Source organism: Brachyhypopomus gauderio, unplaced genomic scaffold, assembly GCF_052324685.1.
Source record: "Brachyhypopomus gauderio isolate BG-103 unplaced genomic scaffold, BGAUD_0.2 sc138, whole genome shotgun sequence".
Lineage (NCBI taxonomy): Eukaryota > Metazoa > Chordata > Actinopteri > Gymnotiformes > Hypopomidae > Brachyhypopomus > Brachyhypopomus gauderio.
This window is the reverse complement of record NW_027506959.1, coordinates 15,746-41,319: the sequence shown is the minus strand read 5'-3', so window position 1 is coordinate 41,319 and position 25,574 is coordinate 15,746. Positions and strand designations below refer to the sequence as shown.

Below are 25,574 nucleotides of genomic sequence, written 5' to 3'. Positions count from 1 at the left end.
ATGCAGACCCACCCATACAGACACACCCATACAGACACACCCAATGCAGACCCACCCATACAGACACACCCAATGCAGACACACCCAATGCAGACCCACCCATACAGACACACCCAATGCAGACCCACCCATACAGACACACCCAATGCAGACCCACCCAATGCTTTTACTCAGGACTCCTTTCATTAGCCAGACTGCAGGACCTGCAGTGCAACCATGAACAATTGAGATCATGCACAGGGATGGTGGCCTGTGTGAGGTTAACCAAAGATGGTGTTTAAAAGAACATTTCAGTATGGGTTCACCAATTACATTGCATATGTGTTTAAGGATACTATGATCAAGAGCTAAACCTGTAGGTGAGCCCTCCTACTCTGAGACAGGCCTGGAGTGACCCAGCTATGAGAGCACAGCAAAACACTGTTTTGTGCTATAGCTAAATACTTATTTAGATGACAGTTGATTGGAATGCTGACAACTAAACAGTGTTAGTCAAATGTAGAAGATCAATGACTATAGCGTTCATTAACGCTAGGTTAATGTAGACTGGGTAAATGAGGCTTCCTACTTTTAAACAAATGTGACTACAAGACATCCTAGATGACTTGTATCATGACACACAAACATGTAAGGCACTTATGCGTTTCTGCACTGTGTTGGACTGTTACAGAATTAAAATGCACATGTAAAGAGGACCAGTGGAGAGTCTGAACACTGAATACTCTTAAATATACTTAAACATACTCTTGTATTTCAGATATGAAATTTAAGTAGCCAGTATCGACAGTGAATAGGAATAATTTAAATGTGTGCACTAAAAGATTTACCATATAAAGGTAATTTGGAATATTGCTCAGCTGATAAAAAGACATGCTTCTTATTACTGGTAGAGAGCAAAAATGCAGTGCTTCATGTTAAACTGTGTGTGTGTGTGTGTGTGTGTGTGTGTGTGTGTTTGAGAGAGAGAGAAGGAAGGCGGGGGATTTGTTGAATGTTAAAGATAAAAAAGACACAGGAATGTATAATTCCCCCGTCGCTGGGCACGCGCCACGGGCAGTCAGAATGCCCCGCTACTTCCGGTGACCACACTTCTATTTGAGGAAACGCTGGACTGCACGTAACAACTCTGGAGTGTTTACATAAGACCTGCGAGAATTCCTGTTATTTCATAAATTGTATTCTCTGCCCATTACATCATCCACAATTACAGCAAAGTTTTGGGAGAAAAAAAAGATAACAAAGAATGACTGAAATTATTTTTGGTAAAGGACAAAGAACAGAATGTTCATTGTATTAATGTTATGGATAAATAAACAATGACGATTTTCCAGGCTATGTAACTTACATTAGCTTTTTGGAGGAATATTATATACAACTGTAACCTTTAAAAAAGAGAACGGATATTGATAAATGGTTTTTTATTTCCCTGGAGTGAATACCTGAAAACAAAAACGCTAAATCCTTCTGTAGAGAGACACAACGCTAAATCCTGCTGTAGAGAAATTGCAACATGTTACAGGGTCTATTTATAGCTTTTGAGACCGATTTATGATAAATAATAATTCCAGATCACCTATAGTTACTGCAGGCTGAAGTTCCCTGTAGGCCTGTCCGCGCTACTGAAGCTGGGAGCTGCGCGACCACATCTCTGGCCCGGGTGCGCGCGGTCAAGGTCAACATACACGCGCACAGGCCACCTTTGTCTCCGGTGGCAGCTGAAAACGTTTCGGAGTATGGGACCATACCGCAGACATGATCGCTAAGCCAGCTGGGAGGAAAAGCAGGCGGGTAGGCAGATGCTGTTATCATAGGCTTGCAATCAAAGCCAGACCATGAGAATCCAGAACGGGCCTTTAATTGCGCTGATTAATAGACTCAGTCTACTGTATTTCAAGAATGCAGACTGGCTGTACTGGGCGTGCACTACTAAAGGAGCTGGTTTGTTGAGCATACAAGACCTGAAATACCTATTCTATATATCGCCAATGAATTTACAGAGAAACTATTAAACATTCCACCGTGTATGTAATGTTTCCAACATTTGTAATAAGATTTGTAACCATTTTGGGAACTCGATCCCAGATCCAAGATGCTTTTTGATGAATATCTAGGACCTTGGGGATGCCATTCCCAGACAGGAGTAACCCTACAACAAACTGAAAATATTATAAAATTAATATGTTTCATACAATGCTCTATATTTGACATTTCTCTCCTGAGAATTGCCTAATCAAAATTCTAATTCCTACTAGTTAAATGCCAGTGCCGAATTCAGCCACAAATATTCATTCATTTAGAAATGTAATGACTGTGTAAGTTAAAGTGGGAGGGACATTTTTAACTGTAACAGAGATTTGAATACTGAAAGAGCTTACTGGTAGGTAAATTTGGTCTGTCTGATTTTAAGCTATAACAAAATTCAAACATTTTTGTGAAAGAGAGTCCTGGTAAATAGTGTACTTACATACCCAACATGGTTATCAAAGGAGTGGGTATGTATGTAACAAAACCTCACTTCCAGCTATTCTCATCAACCGTAATATAAATAGCACTTTAAAAACAGCTATGGCTGTGCCAAAGTGCTGTACAGAGGATATAATCAGTTAAAAGAACATATATTTTAACAGATTGTATATGTTACAGTAAATGCAATAGACAGAAAGTGGTATACACTGGATAAGAGATCTATATATAGAGCAGAGGTTTACCTTATTTATGTTACTTGAGGAAAGGTGAAATATTTCTCTACAGATTCAAGACTTTTTAAGGTCAAACTTACTCAAATGTGAGGTCAACACAGTACTCTATGAAGATATTAATAGTTTAAGTCCCTAGACCAAGCTGCAGTCTTGAGGGGATGGGGGTGATTAGGAGGCCTGGAGTCAAATGGAGATTGTAAATATAAATGAACAAACAAATCTTGCAATTGGTACCCAGAATTTTGAACCCTGCCACTGAACAAAAAGGCTGTTGACTGCACATGGGAAGGTGAATTCGGATTGTAAATCCAAAGCAGTTTATGGGAAGTGTGTATGAAATCTATACCTTTGAAAAACAGAGCTTTAAAAATCTAGAGCATAACAGAAGGTCCACTAAAGCATTAATTCTGGACATGTAGCGAGACACAAACTTTCTGGACCATCTTACGTAACCGTCTTTCAAATGAGTATTAGGATTAACTAATCCATTTGAGGAACAAACACAAAATCAGTAAAATAATATGAATGGCAGACTAATCTTTTAGTATGACTGTGGTAAAGAAAACCAAATTACAAAAGTGGAAACCAGAAATATTTTCACAGAACAGTCCTTATCCTGGCAGCATTGATATGCACCCTATGATAAAACCCTAAGACCAAACTGGTACCAAGATAGTTTGGAATGAATTTCCCATTTGTTGTTTCTTGGGATACATGTTATTCCTGGATCACCACACCACATCAGCCTTGCACAATTTACATGGACTGCTCTTTTGACAGACTCGAAGGCTGTAAGCTACGGGCGTGATGTGGACTAACATTTATCCTAAAATAATTATTTTTATGTCACATTTTAATTGTAAATTCAGACATGAGTTGGAATAAAAGACACCCTTAGAAGTAATTTTACAATCACCAAAACCAATGTGTGGTCTCCATCTACTGGCCAAAAGTCATAATTGCAGGTCAACGAATTTGTCAGCAATTGTAATGAAAGATTCGTGCTATAATGGATTGCGTGTTTCCATCTGATTGGAACATTATAATTATGTAGCACATATGTTACGAATAGATTTTAAACTGGGCCATAACAGTAATCACAAAGCCAAATAGCACTGGAAAAGTATTTGGTTGCTAGTCCTATGCAGGCCGAATGTTTCAATGGACTGAAAAATTTCCCGCCAAAATTGGAGCTCCCAAAGTAGGAAATAGATAAGCAACAAACCGACGTTCAACTCGTCTTTTGGCACAATAAAAGTCTCCGTACTGTGAAATTGTACTACACCAGCATTTAATGAAATGAAATGCACCTTAAATCATGCATTGTATTTATAATGTGTATTTAATGTGTTTGTATATGTGTCAGTTGTGTTTGATTTGTAGTTAATTCTCCACAAACGCCTCAGTGGGCTTTTGTTTTAAAATATGCCTTCACAAGCGTTTCATCTTGCTTCACATTGTGAGACGGTTGACAACATAGAAACAAAAACAAAGACAGTTAGGTAACTTATATAGTTATATAATAACGAAATAGTTGTTTGGCAGCTTGCCGGAACATTTTAAAAGTGTTAATAATAAATGATTTGACATTTGTTATTTGCGAGTCCTTTAGCCAGTTAACGGAATGTATACCGTAGCTAGCTAGGCTAATATCCTCTTTAGCAAACTATTAAGATAATATTATCAACCCATGTCACATTTAGTTGTTTGTTTTTGTTAGTGTAAGGTAGGTGAGTACTCGGAAAACGAATATAATCAACTAAACGTGGCTAAATATATCTACGGTCTTATAAACAACTATACTAGATAGCTATCGTGCCATGTTAGCTGGCCAGTTAGTATTGTTTGAATTCCTAATGAACTAAAGGGAATATAGAGCTAACACTATATGTGCGTGTATCTATATATGTACAACATTTCTTAAGTTTTGTTTTGAAAGTAGAAAAGTGAGAAACCTGTCGAAGCTGTATTTAAAAATTTGTTGAAATTGATGATATTTGGAAAAGATACTGAAAAGAAATTTTGTTTTTCAGGTGTCAAGTTCATAATGTCGAATGTTAAAGGTGAATTTTCAGACGCATCACCAGTCTTATTCCTGAACGCAAAAGGGGAACCTATGCGCTTCTTTATAAGGCCCGGTCCCATCAAAATGCAGCTTCAGCCATTAATAACACGTGGTGGAGGTATCCTTTGTCGGACCCAAGAGTCCAATGCTATTTTGTTGGCAGACCCTGGAGAGATCACCGCTATGGAAAGTGCCGGCCAGTTCTACATTTCCACTCAGTACATCCACGACTGTGTGGGGCAGAACCAGCAGCTGAATGTAGAAAACTACAGGTTCAGTCATGTGCAGCCTGCTCGGACCAGGGCAGCTTCGCTGAAGCAGAGAGCCAATGGGCGCATGTGTTACTCTCTTGAAGATGATGCAGCAATTATGAATTTCATTGCCAAGCGTCGACATGAAGTTAAGGGCAACCGTATCTGGCAAGAAATGGCACGCAAGGCCATTACCAGCCACAGCTGGCAGTCTATGAAGGACCGATTTCTAAAGCACCTCCAGAATAAGTTGTCTGACAAAAGCCCTGTGAAAACAGCAAAGCACATCCCCTTGAAGGAGAGTTCCTCCTCTGAGCACAATATCTCTCGGACATCACCAAAGCATCATACGGCACAGAAGACCCCCAACAAAGCAGTGATTACATCGTCTTCGGATTCAGACGCCACGCAGGTCACCCCCGATGTTCCGGGGTTGACTGAAGGCCGAGCAGCAGACCAGTCCCTTCCCAGGTCGTCTCCCAGGAAACGTAACTCCCGTCAGTGTCCAAGTTCAGAAAAGGACAAGCCGCGTGGCCCGAGTGACACAGTCAAGGAGACACCTCAGAGCGATGAACCAGACCAGGACACTCTACCCCAAGAACAGCAGGGCTGTGAGCAGTCTGAAGTCTCACCTAAAAGAGCCAGAGGAGACAAAGACATGACTGGGGAGAAGCCAACAGAGAGTAGTGTTTCAGTTTCAATATTGACACTTCTCAATGAGAGAGTAGAAAATTTGGAAATATACCTTATATGCATTCTAAAATTACTAATAGTAGACACTATACATATGTAAAAATATCTGTGGAGTGAATGTGAAGTACAAATATGGCATGACATGGTATATTTAGTTTGTGCAACATAAGGGATAGTTTACAAAGATTGTAAGGTAGTATGGAAAGTGATGTCACCATTGATTTGTGTGGATTTCTGTCTGTCTTTTATTCAGGACCAGATGATCAATCGATGACCCCACGTGAGATCCCACCAAAAAATACAGAAAGCTCTACAGGCTCTGAGAGGAAGCTTGGTATACTGGAAAGAGCTGCCAGAGAGTTTGAGGACTCGCAGGTGAAGCCATGGTCTAGTGGTAGGGGAGATGATCTTGTATTTGGAGGGTCGTAGGTCCAGCTAAGCCTTGACCAAAAAGCTGTTGAACAAGGCATTTAACCCCAACTGCTCCCTGAGCTGGGGCTGCACAGTGGTCTGGGCATGTGTGAACCACAGCCCCCTAGTGAATACTTGTGTGTGTGCACCACAGCCTTCTAGTGATCACGTGTGTGTGTGTACCACAGCCCCCTAGTGAATACTTGTGTGTGCGCACCACAGCCTTCTAGTGATCATTTGTGTGTGTGTGTGTGCCACAGCCCTCTAGTGAATACTTGTGTGTGTGTGTGTGTGTGTGTGTGTGTGTACCACAGCCCCCTAGTGAATACTTGTGTGTGTGTGTGCACCACAGCCTTCTAGTGATCACTAGTGTGTGTGTGTGTGTGTGTGTGTGTGCGCGCGCGCCACAGCCCCCTAGTGATCACTAGTGTGTGTGTGTGTGTGTGTGTGCGCACCACAGCCCCCTAGTGATCACTAGTGTGTATGTGTGTGTGTGTGTGTGTGGGTGTATCACAGCCCCCTAGTGAACACTAGTGTGTGTGTGTGTGTGTGTTTTCACTGCATGAATGGGTTTTAAATGCTTTGGACAAATTCTGATTGGGGTGGAAATCACAACTTAAAAATGAAAATGACTGGCTGGATTACCTTCAGTAATAATTAAATAAAGTGATTTTGATTGTTCTGTGAATAATATATTTTTTCCTTCCCAGAATGATGATGATCAGGAAGACCCGCAAGACCCGCCGCAGAAAGACCCGCCCCAGAAAGACCTGCCGCAGAGGACATCGTCCGTTACTGCCTTGGATTCAGATGAGTGTCAGATTATGGCAGCACGTGAAATGGCTGTGCGGGACCAGCAGATGGATGCCCAATGTCCTACTGATACGGAGCAGCATCTTCCCATGGCCCAAAAGCGCAGACACACCCAGGGGCTTGAGGACGAAGTCCCAGGTCCCAGCAGGGCTGCTGTCCCCATTACATCCAACGCTCACATGTTTCTCTTTGACCAAGAGTCCCAAGAAGACCTGACTCAGTCTTCTCAGGATGAAGTTCTCTCCCAGGACCTGTTGGAGGTGAAGCAAACCGTGGTTAACTTGATGGAGAGATCTGAGAAGGACTTGGCTGAGGTGATGAAGGCGCTGTTGAAAGCCAGCGGTGACGTGTCTCTGGCTCTGACATATTTGCTCGAAGGATATAATCGTGATGTACACAAACCCATCTGGACTAGACAGGACGATGAGAAACTTCTCTCATCTGATTCGTCTGAACTCCTACAGCTTCAAGAGAAGTATGGAGCAGAGGGAATCGCTAAGAGACGAGCTTTCCTCAAACCAAAACGAACCTGCAGAAAATAAAACATAATTTTATGTTATCTACATTTTATCATCTTAATGTCTGTAGCACTGATATGCATGTAAAGGGTCAGGGAAGAGATTCCATGCTTCTTTTTTATTATTTTTATGAGACAAGCGAAATAAAGTTTGTTATAACTAAAATGATCACACACTGCCCTACATGCGATCTTTTATACACATCCCGCGTAAACCGCATCTTGTCGGCAGGACCGGTTCAATTTGAGTCACCTCCGAAATTCGCGTTTCTTCCCTATCAATTTTGGCCCACGGGCTCCTTCGTCGTTTTGAGCCGTTTTAATCGAGGAGGGGGGGGTGTAACCCGTTACTGTTGACAAAATTCAAAGGGGGGGGGGGAGAGTCCGGTAACGAAAATAGGTAGAGTATTATTCCAACTCTGGACAAACAGTCGGAAGATTGTAGGTAACTGAGAGGAGACCGTTGGGGATTTCAGCGCGGCGGGGTTTGCGTGGACCGGTTGTGTTAGCTAGCGAGCTAGGCTCCGTGTTGGGGCTCCGTGTCGGGGCTCCGTGTAGCCCGGGCGGCTAGCGTAACGTCGGCGGCGCTGCTGTCAGCCTGCCGCGGTCACAACCAACATGGCAGGATCGGACCACATCTTGTTAGGGACGGGTGTCGCCGGACGAGCTCGGACCTGCGCGTCTGCTTGTGTGTTTTAGCTGCGTTATCCGCCCGCACGCGTGTAGGTGTCTCACAGCTGCTGCTAGGCAGGCTAACGCTGCCCAGACCCAGTCAACTTGAGCCTGACGGGACGTGGAGGTTGGGTTGGTTTTATATCCACGTTCACAGGTCTAAATACTTCTGTAGTGTTAATGTTTGGGGGGAGGAAACACCTTAGACGGTTCGCTGGCTGCTGTCTAGCGAGGCAACTCCAGGTCTTTGGTGCATTTGTGGGATATTTGAGTGATGGGTTGGTCTTCTGGTCACCACCTCACAGTCCTCATGGGGTCTCACAGGGGGAGGCGAGCAGACGTTCACTCCTGTGAAACTACTGCAGCTAATGAGGACCATCGTGAAAGATACAGTTCCAGGAAACATGTGTCCACCACCTTAGGAATGTGCTACAGTTAATTAATTAGTTCATGAATGGTCAGTCAGCTTCAGTTTGATGTATATGACACATCTGGCAGACCAACACTGTCCTCTTTTCCTTGGTCACTGAGCATTGTTCAACTTTGTTTTCGATGCTTTCATTTGTTGTGAGGACTGAATGCCAGCCAAATAGCCACATTTCACACCGATTTGTATGATAGTTATTACCTTTATTCGTTAGTAATGCAAGTGCTGGCCTGTTGTTCTGTGGCTGCGTCCACAGTTCTGTGTGTGATTGCGCAACGTGTGTGTGTTTCAGAGAACTCTACCCCAACCAACCCTCAGCATGAACTCAAAGGGGGTCGGTACTGCCCTGTCCCGACGAAACTACCGCTTGGCAACCAATACAGATGAGCCCAAAGTCACCGGTAAGAGGGAGAACACATTCATCTTGGGTGGACAGCATGCCAAAAAGGCCGTTGTGATATCGCAATATTCAAACTTCATGATATTCAATATGGTATCGCAATGGCACTGTCGCAGTGCGACCAAGAAAGCAAAATGACCCTTCTGTTATTGAGTCTGTTACTTTTCACACAGGACGTCAGCCATTAAGTGATTATACAGGTGTAATAGTTATGTACTAGTAATGTATCAAATGTAACACGGATGACCAAAGTGACCTGGTGTTTTGGATGCATTTTAGGTATTGTAAGCGAGAAGTTGTTGAGTGACTACCTGCACCATGTTTTCCCTGTGTCATCTAAGCCTGGGCCTGGTCCTGGGCCTGGTCCTGCCACTGCTGCTTACAGGTTTGCACCTGAACCCGTCGCCCCTCTCAGCGGCTCTGACTCCGGGCACCTTTCCACTCGCATACAAATACCACAATAAAAGCCCGGTTCTGCCGCTGTTCTTTCTTGTCCTGTTGTTGAATGGGGCCTCTCGTTCTGTGCTGCATGCCCTTAGGAACTGCTCTTCCGTTTGGCATGACATGTCCTGTTGTACCACGCACGCCATGCAAAAATCGTCCTGTCTAAATTTAGTTTTATTTGGAAATTGTATGTACTCACAGTGTAATAAAATACCCAGGCTCTTAACACCGTATGAATTTGTGACTTGATGCCAAACGTGTAGTTTGTAAAGGCATAGGACTTCCAGACATAGCGCTAACTGAGAGCTAATGCTGGAATAATGCAGACGGGGGTGACTCATGAACCCCCATGGCAAGCCAGTGGCATCACTTCCCCCTCCGGAGCTGAGCTCAGGTTACTGCTGCAGATCTATAGATAGTGTAGTTGCAGGTTGGAGAAAACCAACCCATGAAAATAGAGTGGCTAATGATGAATTCCCCCTCCCACTGCTTGGTCCTATTGTAATGCTGCTTTGTGAAGTATTTTATTTATTTATTATCTGGTAAACTTTCTTGCAAGGTTGTTTTACCACAAACCCCCCACCCCCCCACAAAGCATAACAAAACCTTGGGGAGAAGGGGGGATAACCCTTCAATGCAAATATGCGGGATACTTTAGATGAATATTGATTCAGGATTTGGTTTATTTCGGGAGTGTGGAGATGGGGTGTTTCTGGATTTAGTTTAAAGGAGGTGTTCCAGTGCTCTTCCTTACCTCCATCCTTTTGAGTTTGTTTGTTTTTTTGTGGAAGCATCAGGCTGGTGCTGATACATTGATTTTAAGCAATGCCTGTGGAATAGCCTGGCAACACATCTCCACCGTCACCCTTTCAGGAACACCTCTGGGGAGTTGGGGGGGGGGGTTGTTCAACATTCTGTTACCCAGGCTGCATGTATGCTCTATGGTGAATATATTACAGTCTGCACACACATTTATTTATTTGGATCTTGCTCCATCTGAAGCATCTAGCTTCAGCAAGTAAACATGTTCCTTGTCCATGCTGGACTCCAAGGTCCTGACATCCTGTTGTGTTTTCACCTTTCTTACTGCTGCAGAAAACCCTTAAGCTTCCAGGACCTTGGGGCCCATCTAGAGAGACTGCTGTGTGAGGCTGAGCCTTCGGAGGATGGCACAGGTCAGTATACCCCCCCCCCCCCAGCATGGTAATATCAGAATGGTTCTATCAGGATCTCCTAACCGTAGCACTCCTGGACTGCAGTGGGTTATACGTGAGTGATGATATGATCAAGCTTATTCCTCAACCCTTATACTTCAGTCCATTTTCCTCAACCATTATTACTCTATTCTTATTCTTACTGCCATTATGATGATTATTCATCACATGCTCCAGATAAGAAATTATTTTTAGTTTTTTGCTATGCATTGGCTGGATTTGAAGCAAATTGCTCCTTAGCATTTACGTTCCTATTAGAACTGATAAATATTCAACACGTATATGCATACAAAAAAATGTTAATGTCTGTACTGAAAACAACCTGGGCCAGTTCTAATGTGCATAGTCCTGGCCAAACGCAGCTTTGAGTTGGTTCTATTTACACCTGGGATGTTGGAGAATTTGTCCACGAATTGTAGTTTACAGTCAAAAGCTAAATGTGTGTGATCTGTCACAAAGGAATAATAATGAGATCTTTAGCAATGCTGCTTCACAGGGACATATTTATGGGGTATTGCACGATAATTGTTTCTCATAGATTGCCCTGACAGACTTCTTAAAGCCTTACACCTTGCTTGCAGCTACTTCATTAATGTTTGATTGCGGCTAAGTGGTGATGTTAAATTAGTTTATTGTCTGTTTTCTGTGTGTTTGTCCACAGGCCAAGTGGAAGGACGCCTTGGTCCCTCTGCTGTGGTCCTAGACCACACCAGTGGATTCGAGGGCCTTTTGTTTGTAGATGACGATCTCTTGGGGGTAAGGGGCTTCATCTGTTCAGGGTTCCCACTGGTCATAGAATTTTAAAAGGTTTTCCAGGTATGTTAATTTGGTGTCGAGTCAAGGAATATCAGGATTGGAAGAATATTTAGTTTGAAGTTTTAATTGACATTTATCAAAACTTATTTTCGCATGTGAGCAGTTGCAATGGTTGCTTACCAGGTTTAACCAAAGTCTTTTTTCCCTCATGTGTTATAGGTCATGGGAATTCAGCTTTTTAGTTAAACATCAGGCAAAAGTCTTGGCTTGGAGTGTTTGAAATTCGACTTTGTCTCTGTAATTGCATCTGATAGCATTGCAGTGTCAGTGTTAATAGTCACATATATCAGAGTGACAAGCTGTGAAAACTTGTTTTAACATCTTCACTTTATCCTCACTTTTTATCGTTCTGTCTTCCTGAACCCAAGGTTATTGGTCATAGCAATTTCAGCTCAATAAGGGCTACTACCTGTGTCTTCAAAGGTACAGTTTTTGTTTGTTGCTTTATAACACCAGTAAATCTTAGTTTTGTTTTGCTGGGCCGTTTTGACATCTACTTTCTTAAAACTGCTTTAGGATAATCTCCCACCTATTTATAAAAACGAATATTGATCATTTTCAGGGAAATGGGCCTACGAGGTTTTAATCTCCTCTCAAGGGTTGATGCAGATCGGATGGTGCACTTTGAACTGCAGATTTAACCAGGAGGTACGTCTTCGCGTTTTGAGCTGTTGTGTAGTTTACCTTCCTTGCCTGTGTTTATTTCACCTGTGTCAGAGCATGCTCAGTGTGCCTGAGTCTGTACTGCATCACACTTTAGCAGACATCTCATTGGCTGGTGCACCGCCTCGTGTGATTGGACAACGACGATGACGGAGAGGTTCCATCCATTGTGTTTTGAGCAATATTTGTACTAGTATTCAGATCTGAGACTAAACAGTATTGTACACCTCAGTGTTTTGACCCTCTTCTGGGAAAGCAAGACAGATTTTTATTGTTTTCAGTTCATAAAGAAACACATTTCTGTCTTTTTTTGTTGGTTTTTTAAAATCTGAATATCAAACACAATCCTAGCGTTTTGGTCATCAGGCCTTAGTTCCGTTACCTGGGCATCACGTCTCATCTCTTCTAAATCCTTCAGGAAGGAGTTGGCGACACTCCAGATTCTTACGCCTACGATGGCAACAGGGTTCGGAAGTGGAATGTAACAACCACTAACTATGGCAAGGTGAGAACATGCAGCCATTTGTGGATTTAGCACATTTAGCTTGCACATGGTTTCTCTCCGTGGCTTGATGTGACGGTTTCATTAAAAAGAGGCTAACCGTAGGTGCAGAAGTATGTTTTTTTTTCTCATGTTTGTGAATCTGTTTGTTTCCTCTGCAGTCCTGGGCAGCAGGGGACATCGTTAGCTGTATGATAGACCTTGATGAAGGAACGATAACGTTTTGTCTGTAAGTAAGCTTGCACTAATTGCATTTGATTTGATGATTTTACTTTGTTGAGAGGTTTTCGTCTGCATTGTCTTTAGTTTTATATCTGTGACATATTTATTACTGTCTGTGAAGTTCCATGAAATCCTGCAGCCCTGCCAGTTCACTGTAGAATTTTGTTCTCTTTCTTCGGTGCTCAGGAATGGACAGTCGCTCGGTACGGCTTTCAGTAACATCAAGATGGGTCCGGGTGTAGCATACTTCCCAGCCATCAGCCTCTCCTTCAAAGAGTCTGTGGCCTTCAACTTCGGCAGCCGCCCTCTCAGATATCCTTCTGGTTCCTTCCCCTGCTTGTGCTGTTTAGTCTCGGTCTCGTCTCGGTCCTGACTCGTCATCGTTTTTAAATCTCACGTAATGTGTAATTGTTAATGAGTTTCTCATGGGTTTGGCTCCTTAACCTTGCAGTTGCTCACGTACCCTGTAGAAGGTTATCTTCCTCTTCAGGACCCACCAACCGCTGACCTCACCAAAGCCAACAGGCTGCTGGGATACATGAAGACTGTGCTGTGTACCAGCATAGACCCACAGGTGCGGCTGGACTCTCTGGGGTGACGCCGTGCCCACGGTCGTTCTCTCTAAGCATAGAGCACCTTGTGAAGTGGTGTTTCTTGGCAATGCTTCTGTTTTTTGTGATGTTCTTAAGGAGGAGAAGCTTGTACAGAAAGACAGCGCCTCTTGGCAGCTTCAAGGAGAGCCGACCGTCCTGGTCACGCTCGCCCACGTCTTCAATCACTTCGCTCCTCTCATGGTGAGTACGTCTGGACATACCGCAGGACTTTCGACTCAGGTAGTCCTGCTTAAGCAGTGCGTGATCATGTGCTGCAGTGTAAAGTGTACCTGGTAGAAGACGTCCTAATGAACTTCCTGCTGAGCATTCTTGAGGGAGGTGGAGCGGTGGACGAACACCCTCTCATCCAGCAGCTGCTTGACCTCTTCTGGCTCCTGATGGAGGTGAGACGTGTTTACAGACACAATGTCCTCCCGCACACTAGGGGGAGATACACCTGGACAATATTGTGTGGAATACATACGGAGAACACGCGCTTTGGGCAATACAGAATACAGAAGGTTTAGATTTTTCTTCATTTGGACTACATAGAAAGAGAAATGATTACAGTAGTGTAAACACGCCAAAAAACTAAACAATTGTGTTGCTTCCCATCTGTATATTAACCACTTTGTCTTGAAACAATATAATCTAGTTAGTGTCTCTAAAAACATGTCAATGAAAAAAACACTTGTATCTAGTTAGCACTCTCAGGTTGAAATATAATAATAATACTAATACTACCACCAATAATAATAATAAAGTAGATGTATATATAGTATACAAATATTACACCAATTTACTATGATATCCATATTAAAGATATTTTATTGTTATTTATCTTTAAATGTGTATGGAAATTTCATCAAAGAATATGTGTACAGCTTATATATTTTATGGTTGTCAAGTCATTTTGACATTTTTATCTAGTCAAGAAAAGGGGAGCGGGTGGCCAAACAGTTCTGCCCTGCGATGGGCTGGAATGGTACGCTAAGTGTACTCAGTGAGAGCAGGACTAAACCACGTTTGTTGGAGGACTGAGTTTATATGGCACTTTGAATATTACCTGCAGTAAGAAAATTAGGACTTCTCTGAGTGTTGACTGTTTTGAATTTGAAGAGGCTTTTTGTTGTGCACCTGTGTTCACTGAGCGTGCTGCGTTCACTGGGTGTGCGCCGGTCTCTGAGTGTGCTGCGTTCACTGGGTGTGCGCCGGTCTCTGAGTGTGCTGCGTTCACTGGGTGTGCGTCGGTCTCTGAGTGTGCTGCGTTCACTGGGTGTGGGCCGGTCTCTGAGTGTGCTGCGTTCACTGGGTGTGGGCCGGTCTCTGAGTGTGCTGCGTTCACTGGGTGTGCGCCGGTCTCTGAGTGTGCTGCGTTCACTGGGTGTGCGCCGGTCTCTGAGTGTGCTGCGTTCACTGGGTGTGCGCCGGTCTCTGAGTGTGCTGTGTTCACTGGGTGTGCGCCGGTCTCTGAGTGTGCTGCGTTCACTGGGTGTGCGCCGGTCTCTGAGCGTGCTGCGTTCACTGGGTGTGCGCCGGTCTCTGAGTGTGCTGCATCTTTGTCTCTTCTCCAGGACTTTGAGGTGAACGAATGCCTGAAGCAGCTGATGATGTCCCTGCTGAGGGCGTACCGCTTCTCCCCCATCATCCCTGACCTGGGCTTCCAGGTAGGAGCAACAGGGCCCACAACAGCTCTGCCCCTGAGACACCCCCCCCCCCAACTCCACCCTAGCTCCGCCCATGAGCTCCGCCCACAGCACTGCCCCACACGCTGCTGAGTAGATGACCAAAGCTCAGACTAGTGTGAAATGCTCTGACTAAAGCCAGTGAAGTTTTATTTTTCACAATCTGTGTGCAGGGCCCCAAATATGTTCTTATAATCTCTGCTAAGCTCTGTGATAACTGACACAGAAATCTGTCTGTTTCAGTACACGCTTAAGCCAGAGCTTGCGTGTGTGTGCGTGTGTGTGAGTATGTGCGCGCGTGTGTGTGTGTGTGTGCGCATGTGAGAGAGTGTAAGATTTTCAATGATGATTCAGGAGTATGCGCCATATTCTCATTGGCTAAGAAATCACACGGCCTTTGAACTTTGGGAAATTGAGTTCTTTTCAAAAGCCCAGCCACGACACAGCATATTTTGAATGCACACATCAAAGCCACTGCAAGCCTGGCCTGCGCTTTTGTAGTTCACCGAGTTCTGGAAGGTTCCTTGGTCTGCAGTATAGCTTCAGTAAGGCACCGGGAGTGGTTTGATATTAGTATGGTAATGGACGCTTCTGAGGTGAAACTTTGTCTTTTGTAATACTGCCTTGAAGCGCAGAGGAGACCTTCCACATTCAGGGTGCCCTTCATTTCAATTGTGGTTGTTATAAATATTTTGTGGCGTTCATGGTGTGCAAATGTCAGACGTTTTCTTATGCTCTCGTAGATTCACTACCTGCGCTTGACGACTGCTATTCTGCGGCATGAGAAGTCCAGGAAATACCTCCTCAGTAATGTTTTATATCCTTTCCCTAACACTGGCTAAGAAACCCTATCACTGAAAGATTTTGAAAAACATCATAAATATTGCATATGGAATCCAAGGCCTTATTTGCTGCAATGATTCTATTGAGGCTAACGGGTTAACCTGCGCTAATGGCGTTTGCCACGCTGCGGGAAACCTCCTTAGCGGAGTTCACATTTGACGTCCTGCGCTCCGTCGTCTTCTTCTACATCAAGACGCCCCTGCGGGTAAAGGAAGCCGGCCTGGAGGAGCTCATTCCTACAACGTGGTGGCCCACGCGTCTCGACAAGGAGGTGAGTGCTCACCGAGCCCGCATGGATCCCACGCCACTGGGCCTGCTGTGCGGGAACTGCGTAGAACTGTTGTCGGGTGTTGCGCTGAAAGCTGTTGAGTGCTGTCTTAAGTAACCTAAAACACATCGCTGTCTTGTACGCTGTGGTAGAAGGTAGGAGATAAATGAGGCACTCCAGCCGCCTCTGTAGCCATTTGATGTTTGACGTGTGGCGTAAGGAAGGCTGACCTCAGACGGAGGTCCTGGGGCGAAAACGTGCCGCGTGATGATCTCTCTTGCTGCCTAGGGCAAGGACGAGAAGGAGCAGAGGCAGGAGAGTGCTGAGGAGAGACTCCGCCGTCGGGCCTACGAGCGCGGCTGCCAGAGACTCAAAAAAAGGATCGAGGGTACGAAACGCCCCCTTCTGACCAAAATGTGAAACTGCAGAGGGAGCTCAGAGCAGGATTTTTGTAGCTGTAGTAACTCACTCCTGCTCTGTGTCCTTTTGTGTGTGTGTGTGTGTGTGTGTGTGTGTGTGTGTGTGTGTGTAGTGGTTGAGGAACTGCAGGTTCAGATCCTGAGGCTGATGCTGAACAACAAAGATAAAACGACGGTACATCAGACATATTTGCCATGTCTGTGCTGTGGTCCACCACAGCCATGCTTCACACGGGGCACCTTTTCTTTGCTATATCATTGTGGTGGAAAAACGTGGTTTCAGTCTGGTCTAAAACAGTGTCTCCTACTGAATTTGACTGGTTCTGGTTTCTCTCCAGGGGGAAGCTTCGCGATACATCTTCCTTAACAAATTCCGGAAGTTTCTCCAGGAAAACGCAAGCAATCGAGGGGTAAGAACTCGGACAACATGCTGAACGTTCACGCTGTCTAAGGTTTTCAAAGATTGGCACTGCTACATATATGCATAGTCTAAATGTGATCTGCATAGTAAAGTTGTAAAGCATGTGTAAAGCTTCGTAAAGCATTATGAAGCAGTGCTCTCCCTGTCCGCAGGTCAGGGAACCAGGTCACGTCTCTGATCTTCGTCCGAGGTGCCAAGGCTGTGAAACTTTAATCTGTTTTGACCCATGTTTAATGGCTTCCTGAGCTGGCAGGAATCACGGTGACATTAAATCGAGAGCTGATGCCACGGGGCTGTATTCCATTAGCATACGGCGTGTTTTTTACGGGTCATGTCGGTGGTCCTAATGGCTTCCACATCGCTTAGTCCTTTCCAGCTTTACTTGTGTTTAGAAGTGAGGTGATGGCGTGGCTGCTCTCCAGAGTGAGGCACTCGCTCTGGTTTTGTTCCGTTTTGTGATTACATCCCTGTGAAACGTTTCTGGTCAGATTCATGTCATTTGTGTGACAGCGCAGGGACCTGTCGCTTGCTTTGAGGAAAATAAGTGTGTGTGTATATGTGTGTGTTGGGAGGTTGAAGGCAGAATTCAAACTTGACCGATTAGGGTATGTTAGCTTGCTCTTTAATACCGCTGGGCACTTTCTGAAATATCTTTGTTTGCAGTCTTTCTTTTTTCAAGCAGGGCAGCAAAACAGTAAGTTCAGTAGTTCACTCAACAAGAAATCATTATTACTTTATCAGGTAACTGTCAGCACTCTCTCTCTCTCTCTCTCTCTCTCTCTCTCTCTCTCTATCTCTCTCACCCCTTCAGAACCCCACAGTGTTATGCCCTCCTGAATATATGGTGTGTTTCTTGCACCGCCTGATTACAGCTGTGCGGAGTTACTGGGATGAAGGGAAACGCAAGACCCCAGGCGCCATCAGTAGTGAAGGTGACACGCGCACGCACAGACAGACACACACACACACCGCACAGCACACACACCCTGCACACGTACACGATGCACATTTGTGCAGATTTGTCTGGGGTCACTTTCATTGTCCAGTCATAATGGGTTAGATCAGACAGAGTAATCAGGGGGGGAGCTGCTTCCTGTTTTATAGCGGCTGTTTTCTATTTCGTGTCTCTGTTCTTCTGTGTGTCTGAGGCAGAAGCTTACGTGCCCCCTCAGCTCTTCTACAATGGAAAGGTGGATTACTTTGACCTTCAGCGACTGGGCGGCCTACTTTCTCATTTGAAGAAAACACTAAAAGGTTTGGACAAGTAATTTCTTACTGTCTTCATCCTCACAGCAGTCCTTCGTATTTTTCCAAAAAAAGGAGTGGGGAAAAAAACGTTGGAAAGTTGCTTCTCTTTCAAAAATGAAAAAAGAAGGTTGTAATTTTATTATGAAGTGCCACTAGGGGGAGACAAAGCTTAATTTGTGATGTGAAACTTCCGTCCCTGTGTATGCTGATGAACGAACCAACTCTTTCACAGCCCACACTAAAGTTAAGCTATGGCTTTCTAATTTATGTGAATCTCATTAATTTTATAAGAAACTCCAATTTTGAGATGCAAACATCAGCAGAGCTGGAGGAAACAACTTAATGCATACGTCACATTCATTTTCTTTTGAAACCTTTGAAAGTTTCCTATTGATCCTTTCACAGCTACCAGCAAAACAATATAGATCGAGAGACATTCGATTAATTAGCATCAAATAGAGAGCAAGTGGATTGTGCGAAGCCTGTGGCGATCATTACAAACAGTGTGAACCACCCGTGTTCACCAGCCATCAGGAGGGAAGGCGGCTTCTCTGTCGCCATTGGTGACCTTGTGAAATCCTCAGAATTGACGGCAGGAAGATGGATGTTGGTTGAGACCCAGATGGCTAACTTCAACCACAGCTTTGAGTGCAAAGGCGCAGGAAGGCTCATTGCAGAGAAGAAAGCACTCTCCCCACCCCCTTTCCCCACCCCCTCTACCCTGAGCTTTTCCCGCCCCTTTCCTCTGAGCTTTCCCCGCCCCTCTGCTCGCCTCTTTCCCACCCCTTTCGCCGCCCCTCTTCTCTGAACTCTCCCCGCCTATTGGTTCACCATGTTATCTCGTTCCGGCGCGTCCAGGAACCAGGCCAACGTGGTGGTGTGTTTGTTGCAGATAATGCAGAATGATAATGGGCCAGCACTTCGAGATCTGATCTGTGGGGTTAAAAGAAAAGGTAGCGACTGTTCAGAGAAGGTAGTGATGTCTGTATACACACCTTCTTGTTGCTGGGGACCAAAATGTACGTTAATCTGGGTTTCTTTTTTGCTTTTTACACTGGCATGAAGAAGACGGACTAAAGTTCTCTGGTCAGATGAAATAAGAAATGATCCATTTGGACGTATAGATCAGCACGAGGAATGTGGGGGGAAAAAGGGTGAGGACTTTAATGCAGAAAAATGTTCCAGCTGAGAGGCGTGGGGTGGTAGCAACATGGGAGGTGTTTTTCTTAGATGGTAGATGGAAAATAGATGGTAACATGAAGCAAACTTAAAGCTTGGTAACAACTGGGTCTTCTTACAGGACAGTGAAAATTTATGAGAGTTAAATTGTAGTGAAACATTTCCAGAGAAGGAGGATACATACAGAGGTACTTCAGCCACTGCGTCACCTAAGTATTTATGTATATAAATACTTATAGGCCACTTGAAAACATCAGACAAAAGTATATTTCTTCAATGGGCGTGCCTTGTTTTCCATCATGCAGATAAAGTGTGCGTGCTCAGGCAGGGCTTGCTGGCGTCTCTCGTCTCTCCCTTCTTCAGTTTCCCAGGGTTCCGCTCATCCTTGGTTTATCCCTCCGGCCGATTTGCATGATTAAACCCTGATTATTTCGGCAGGGTGCTTCTCTGCTGTACTACCCCCCCCCCCCCCCAGACACACACACACCCCACCCACACTGGTTCCCCTCAAAAACCGCCTCTTCGCTGTTGCCCGATTGGCTACTGCTGGTGACTGATCGCTTCCACTCTGCCTCTCGAGGTCAGGGGTTGTTCTGGAAGGGCAGGTGACTGAATGACCATAATATTTGCGCTCGGATGACCGTGACGGTTTCGGGAACTATCTCCTGTCACCTCCGACATGGGTCGCCTGTATCAGAGACGAGGTGTACGCTTTGCCACCTCGCGTCTTGGAGCAATATTGATTCAGATTTGATGTTATTGTCCTCCTGACCTTTCTTACATATCTTTCCCCCTCTCCTTGTTCTTTTCTCTCACTTTTTGTTCTCCACCGAAAGCACCTTGATGTGTTCCATTTCCCACTGTGCCTCTCCACTCAGTGGTCATCTCCACGAGGTCTGAAGGGCAGCATTGATTTCTGCTGTGACATCATCATTACTGATGCCATTTTCGGACAGTGGCGGTTATCGATGTCTCCCTCGTCCTTGGATATCATTAACCGCCTCTCTGCTCTGATCTGTGCGCGCGCCTGTTTGTGGCTCGAATGGCCTCATTAGATGCTCCTGTTGTGGAAATGTCTTTAATGTCCAACCTTCAGAGAAAGAGGACGCTTGTGCCCTCTTCCAAATCTGCAGGTCAGGCACAAAGTTTGAATTCACTGCAGCATCAAAATCACCAGCTTTCCTCAGGCTTTGACAACCTTTAGAGAAAATGCTGGGAGGGACTTAGGGGAGGGGTGAACGTGACTGACAGACCCATGACCCAATGCTGTCACTGGGGATGGCTGATGACCATGCAGGACCTCTGGACCGCCGGCGTTCATGTGTCCACCCGTTCCCTCTTGGTGTACCAGGGGGTAGAAGAAGAGATTTATGGTTGAGCCGTGGGATTCTGATTTATCGCTATGGGCTTTTTAGAGGTTGGCAGGTGTAATGAAACTTTGTCGTGGCCACGTGTAAGATGAATGGAACTGTGACTCCCTCACAGAGGTGAGTTGAGTAGACTACTCAATTTAAAGTATTATTTTGGAGCAATATTTACTCAAGAAGAAGAAGAAGAAGAAGAAGAGGTATTCGGTAATTACATCAGGAAAAGCATGAAAGACTGTAGTAAAAGACCACTCAAGAAGTGTGTTACTTCACTGGATCTTCACTGGCGTTTATAATCAAAACAGAAACGCCACATCAAATTGCACTTGGAAACAGCAAATAAAATGTCCAAAACATAACTGGTCTCCAAATAAAGAACTAGGCTTAAACTCGCTGATGTTGCCTTCAGAGTGATGCACCATTTCCTAATTTCTGGCCAATTTAATCAACATCACATGAATAATGTTTGAAGGTAACGGATGTGGTTATGACGGTGTTGTTCAAGGCTGATTTGCTCGTTGCTCAAGTCATGTTTGCGTTAGTGAAATCCAATTTATTTATGAACAACTATTAGTAAAGCCCCCGTGCCTTTATAATTTAGAAATGTGACTAATAAGGGGGTTTAGATGTAGATGGATTGCTCCTCTCAGATGCTCCTTGAGATCGCTCTCCTCTGCGCTGCCGTCAGTGGGCAGTTCCCTGGCAAGTATCCAGGCGTGTCTCAGATGATGAAGAGCTACTCCATGTTCCAGTGAGTTGCTTCAATTCAAGTGTTTGCCGACACCAAGGATTTCTCAGGAGATGTGGGCAGTTTGACAAAACGCAGTGCGATTTGCTGAATCTGCCGTGCCACTAAGTACACGCTTAAGCACCTAAATCAGAGCTTCTCTGGTTCCCGTGGTCACCGTTTGCCCACGGCCAACTGTGCAGGGCCGCTTGCAGGAAGCAGGACCTGTAAACCTCTTATGTAACAGGTTATGTAACAATAAACGTTTTCGTTTATTTAAAAAAGTCACATGCCTTTTCTTGTCATTTTCATTTCTGCTTTCATTACAAATGCAAACGGCCTCCTAGTCTTCAGGGCTCCCCTTTCATCTCGGGTAGCCCAGGCTGCCCGGCGCTGTTCATTCTGTCGGTCTGCGTGCTGCTGTCCGCTTGGCCGTCTGGCTCATGACCGGAGGTTCCACTCTGCTGTGCTCCTGGGTGATCTCATTAACCTCCCACGCCTGACAAGCCCAGCATGGCGACACGGACACGGTCAATAGCGTGATGAGGACAGAACGTAAATGTAGAAGAGCATAAGAACATGGCACAAGTCACATTCATAACATAAATTAATGTAATATTCATATTATACATTTATGTAACACATTGAATTAATGTGTTAATTATTCGCAGTGCAATTGTGAATTTCATTTTATGAATGATGTGTATCAAAATCTACAAACAGATTCTCATATATATATATATATATATATATATATATAATATATATATATATATATATATATATATATATACAGTTGTGATCAAATTTATTCAACCCCCACTGAAATAAAGTGTTTTGGCCAGTTTGACATTGATTTTGATCATTTCAGTCATCTTATTTACAATTATATCAAAGAGGCACTTATAAATTAGACAAACATAACATAATATTTATGATGGAATAACCACAAATGTCTTTACTGTGCTCACATCATTATCAGTTTTATTCAACCCCCTAGTGACAATTTATTTAGTACAACATCCTTTTCCAGTTATGACAGCTTTCAAGCGTGAAGCATAGCTTGACACAAGTGTCTTGCAGCGACCTATGGGTATCTTAGCCCATTCTTCATGGGCAAAAGCCTCCAGTTCAGTCACATTCTTAGGCTTGCGCACTGCAACTGCCTTCTTTAGGTCCCACCAGAGGTTCTCAATTGGATTTAAGTCTGGTAATTGCGATGGCCACTCTAGAATGTTCCAGCCTTTCATGTTCAACCATGCTCTAGTGGACTTGGATGTGTGCTTCGGATCAGTGTCCTGTTGGAAGGTCCAACGTCTCCCAAGCCGCAGGTTTGTGACTGACTCCATCACATTTTCCTCCAAGATCTCCTGGTACTGAAGGGAATTCATGGTACCCTGCACACGTTGAAGCTTTCCTGTACCATTAGAAGCAAAACAGCCCCAAAGCATAATTGACCCCCCGCCATGCTTCACAGTAGGCAAGGTGTTCTTTTGTTCATAAGCCTGGTTCTTCCTTCTCCAAACATAGCGCTGGTCCATTGTCCCAAACAGTTCTAATTTAGTTTCATCTGACCACAGTACACTGTTCCAAAACCTTTGCGGCTTGTCCACATGACTTTTGGCATACTGCAGTCGACTTTTCTTGTTCTTTGGAGTCAGCAAGGGGGTGCGTCTGGGCGTTCTGGCATGGAGGTCTTCGTTATGCAGTGCGCGCCTTATTGTCTGAGCTGAAACTTCAGTGCCCACATCTGACAGGTCTTTTTTCAGTTCCTTAGCAGTCACGCGGGGATTTTTCTCCACATTACGCTTCAGGTAGCGCACAGCAGTCGCGGTCAGGATCTTCTTTCTGCCACGACCAGGTAACGTTTCCACTGTGCCCTTTAACTTGAACTTGCGAATGATACTTCCGATAGTGTCTCTTGGAATATTTAACAACTTCGCAATCTTTTTATATCCATTGCCATTCTTGTGAAGAGCAATAACCTCTTCTCTTGTCTTCTGGGACCATTCTCTTGCCTTCACCATGCTTGGAAACACACCAGTAGATGTCTAGAAGGAGCTGAGTATCACAGTCCTTTTAAATCTGCCTAATTGGTGCTTATCATGCTTGATTGCTGCTCGTTGAGATCCACAGATGTTTTCAATACCTGATGGAAAACACTGGAATGAACCTCTGTTCTTAGGAGTGGTAGTCGTAAAGGGGTTGAAGAATTGTGTCAATGAAGAAATCACAAAAAGGCCATTTAATACTTTATGACAAAAAAAATTGATGCTATCTTAGTTGCATTTAGTTCTTTAACAAGTCCTTGTAAGATTTCATTATGAACACAATTACAAATGTGCACTGAATTCCATAAAACCCTTCGCAGCATTGGGGGTTGAATAAATTTGATCACAACTGTATGTATATACACTCACAGGCCACTTTATTAGGTACACCTTGCTAGTGCTGGGTTGGACCCTCTTTTGATTTCAGAACTGCTTTAATCCTTCGTGGCATAAATTCAACAAGGTACTGGAAACATTCCTCAGAGAATCTGGTCCATATTGACATGATAGCATCACACAGGTCCTGCAGATTTGTCAGCTGCACATCCATGATGCGAATCTCCCGTTCCATCACATCCCAAAGGTGATCTATTGGATTGAGATCTGGTGACTGTGGAGGCCATTCAAGTACAGTGAACTCATTGTGGTGTTCAAGAAACCAGTCTGAGATGATTTGTGCTTTATGACATGGCGTGCTATCCTGCTGGAATTAGCCATCAGAAGATGGGTACACTATGGTCATAAAGGGATGGACATGGTCAGCAACAATACTCAGGTAGGCTGTGGCGTTGAAAAGATTGTCAGTTGGTACTAATGGGCTCCAGGAAAAGACTTCTTTTTCTTCTTCTTCTTTCAGCAATTCCCGTTTAGGGGTTGCCACAGCGGATCAAAATTCTCCATCTGGCCCTGTCGTGAGTGTCCTCCACTGACACACCAGCCACTCTCATATCCTCTACCACTGCATCCATAAACCTCCTCCAAATGAGAATCTCAACAGCTTCATCTCAGACACCTCCATCTCCCTCACCTGTCTCTTTGTCAGTGCCACTGTCTCCAGTCCATACAACATGGCAGGTCTCACTTCTGTCCTATAGATCAAGTGCGCCAGGAAAATGTCCCCCACACTATTGCACCACGTCCGGCCTGAAACGTTGATACAAGGCTGGATGGATCCATGCTTTCATGTTGCAGAATTCTGACCCTACCATCCAAATGTCACAGCAGAAATCAAGACTCATCAGTATTTTTCCAATCTTCTATTGTCCAATTTTTGTGAGCCTGTGCGAATTGTAGCCTCAGTTTCCTGTTCTTAGCCGACAGGAGTGTCACCTGGTGTGGTCTGCTGCTGTAGCCCATCAGCCTCAAGGTTCAACGTGTTGTATTTTAGTTACTGTTGCTGTTCTATCAGCTCAAACCAGTCTAGCAATTCTCTTCTGATCTCTGGCATCAACAAGGCATCTGCGCCCCCAGAATTGCCGCTCACTGGATATTTTCTCTTTTTTGGACCATTCTCTGTAAACCCTAGAGATGGATGTGTGTGGAAATCCCAGTAGATCAGCAGTTTCTGAAATACTCAGATGAGCCCGTCTGGCACAAACAACCATGCCAAGTTCAAAATCAACTTTCTTCCCCATTCTGATGCTCGGTTTGTCTACATGCCTGAATACATTGAGTTGCTGCCATGTGATTGGCTGATTCGACATTTGTGTTAATGAACAGTTGGACAGGTGCACCTAATAAGTGGCCGGTGGGGGTGGGTGTGTATTTGTGAAATAAAATCTAATTTCCATTAAATTTTTGCTTGGAACTGAAATTAAGTTTGGGAATGTTATTAATTGAAATACATGCCACAATGACTGTAACAACTCAAACTTGTATTAGACTAAAATGAAATAGCAAAATCACACTTGACATTAAATTCTTTATTAATTGACCTTCTGCAGGGAGGCCCTTGAAAGCAGGGT

At 44.3% G+C, this 25,574-nt stretch overlaps 2 protein-coding genes across 5 annotated transcripts in view; both read left to right on the top strand.

The window, feature by feature from the left end:
- Positions 1-1,678: 1,678 nt before the first annotated feature.
- terf2ip (telomeric repeat binding factor 2, interacting protein) lies at positions 1,679-7,618 on the top strand. 4 transcript variants are annotated; one of them, XM_076994294.1, is made up of 4 exons: positions 1,679-1,788; positions 4,733-5,698; positions 5,962-6,083; positions 6,830-7,618. In XM_076994294.1, exons 2-4 carry the CDS (start codon positions 4,747-4,749, stop codon positions 7,472-7,474), a joined length of 1,719 nt encoding a protein of 572 aa, XP_076850409.1. In that variant the 5' UTR covers positions 1,679-1,788; positions 4,733-4,746; the 3' UTR covers positions 7,475-7,618. The 4 variants fall into 4 exon arrangements, with proteins under 4 accessions (XP_076850409.1, XP_076850406.1, XP_076850408.1 ...); XM_076994291.1 differs by lacking the exon at positions 1,679-1,788 and adding an exon at positions 4,093-4,201; XM_076994293.1 differs by lacking the exon at positions 1,679-1,788 and adding an exon at positions 4,136-4,196.
- A 282-nt stretch (positions 7,619-7,900) lies between these two features.
- The window catches only part of LOC143500219 (E3 ubiquitin-protein ligase RNF123-like), a 32,693-nt gene continuing 15,019 nt past the window's right edge, over positions 7,901-25,574 (top strand). Inside the window, 21 exon segments of the mRNA XM_076994246.1 lie at positions 7,901-8,248; positions 8,841-8,949; positions 9,228-9,333; positions 10,488-10,567; positions 11,268-11,362; positions 11,791-11,845; positions 11,985-12,070; positions 12,504-12,590; positions 12,749-12,816; positions 12,996-13,121; positions 13,269-13,383; positions 13,499-13,603; positions 13,681-13,806; positions 14,977-15,069; positions 15,831-15,899; positions 16,079-16,201; positions 16,487-16,586; positions 16,731-16,792; positions 16,956-17,027; positions 17,850-17,970; positions 18,191-18,292. Coding sequence (XP_076850361.1) covers positions 8,868-8,949; positions 9,228-9,333; positions 10,488-10,567; positions 11,268-11,362; positions 11,791-11,845; positions 11,985-12,070; positions 12,504-12,590; positions 12,749-12,816; positions 12,996-13,121; positions 13,269-13,383; positions 13,499-13,603; positions 13,681-13,806; positions 14,977-15,069; positions 15,831-15,899; positions 16,079-16,201; positions 16,487-16,586; positions 16,731-16,792; positions 16,956-17,027; positions 17,850-17,970; positions 18,191-18,292 — 1,873 coding nt within the window. The 5' untranslated portion in view covers positions 7,901-8,248; positions 8,841-8,867.

What these genes read in the sequence shown, in the direction of transcription:
- terf2ip (XM_076994294.1), top strand. Translation starts at nt 4,747, where the DNA reads ATGTCGAATGTTAAAGGTGAATTTTCAGACGCATCACCAGTCTTATTC. An exon ending in TGGGGAGAAGCCAACAGAGA is followed by an intron (nt 5,699 to 5,961) that starts GTAGTGTTTCAG and finishes TCTTTTATTCAG; the next exon opens with GACCAGATGATCAATCGATG. An exon ending in GAGAGTTTGAGGACTCGCAG is followed by an intron (nt 6,084 to 6,829) that starts GTGAAGCCATGG and finishes TTTCCTTCCCAG; the next exon opens with AATGATGATGATCAGGAAGA.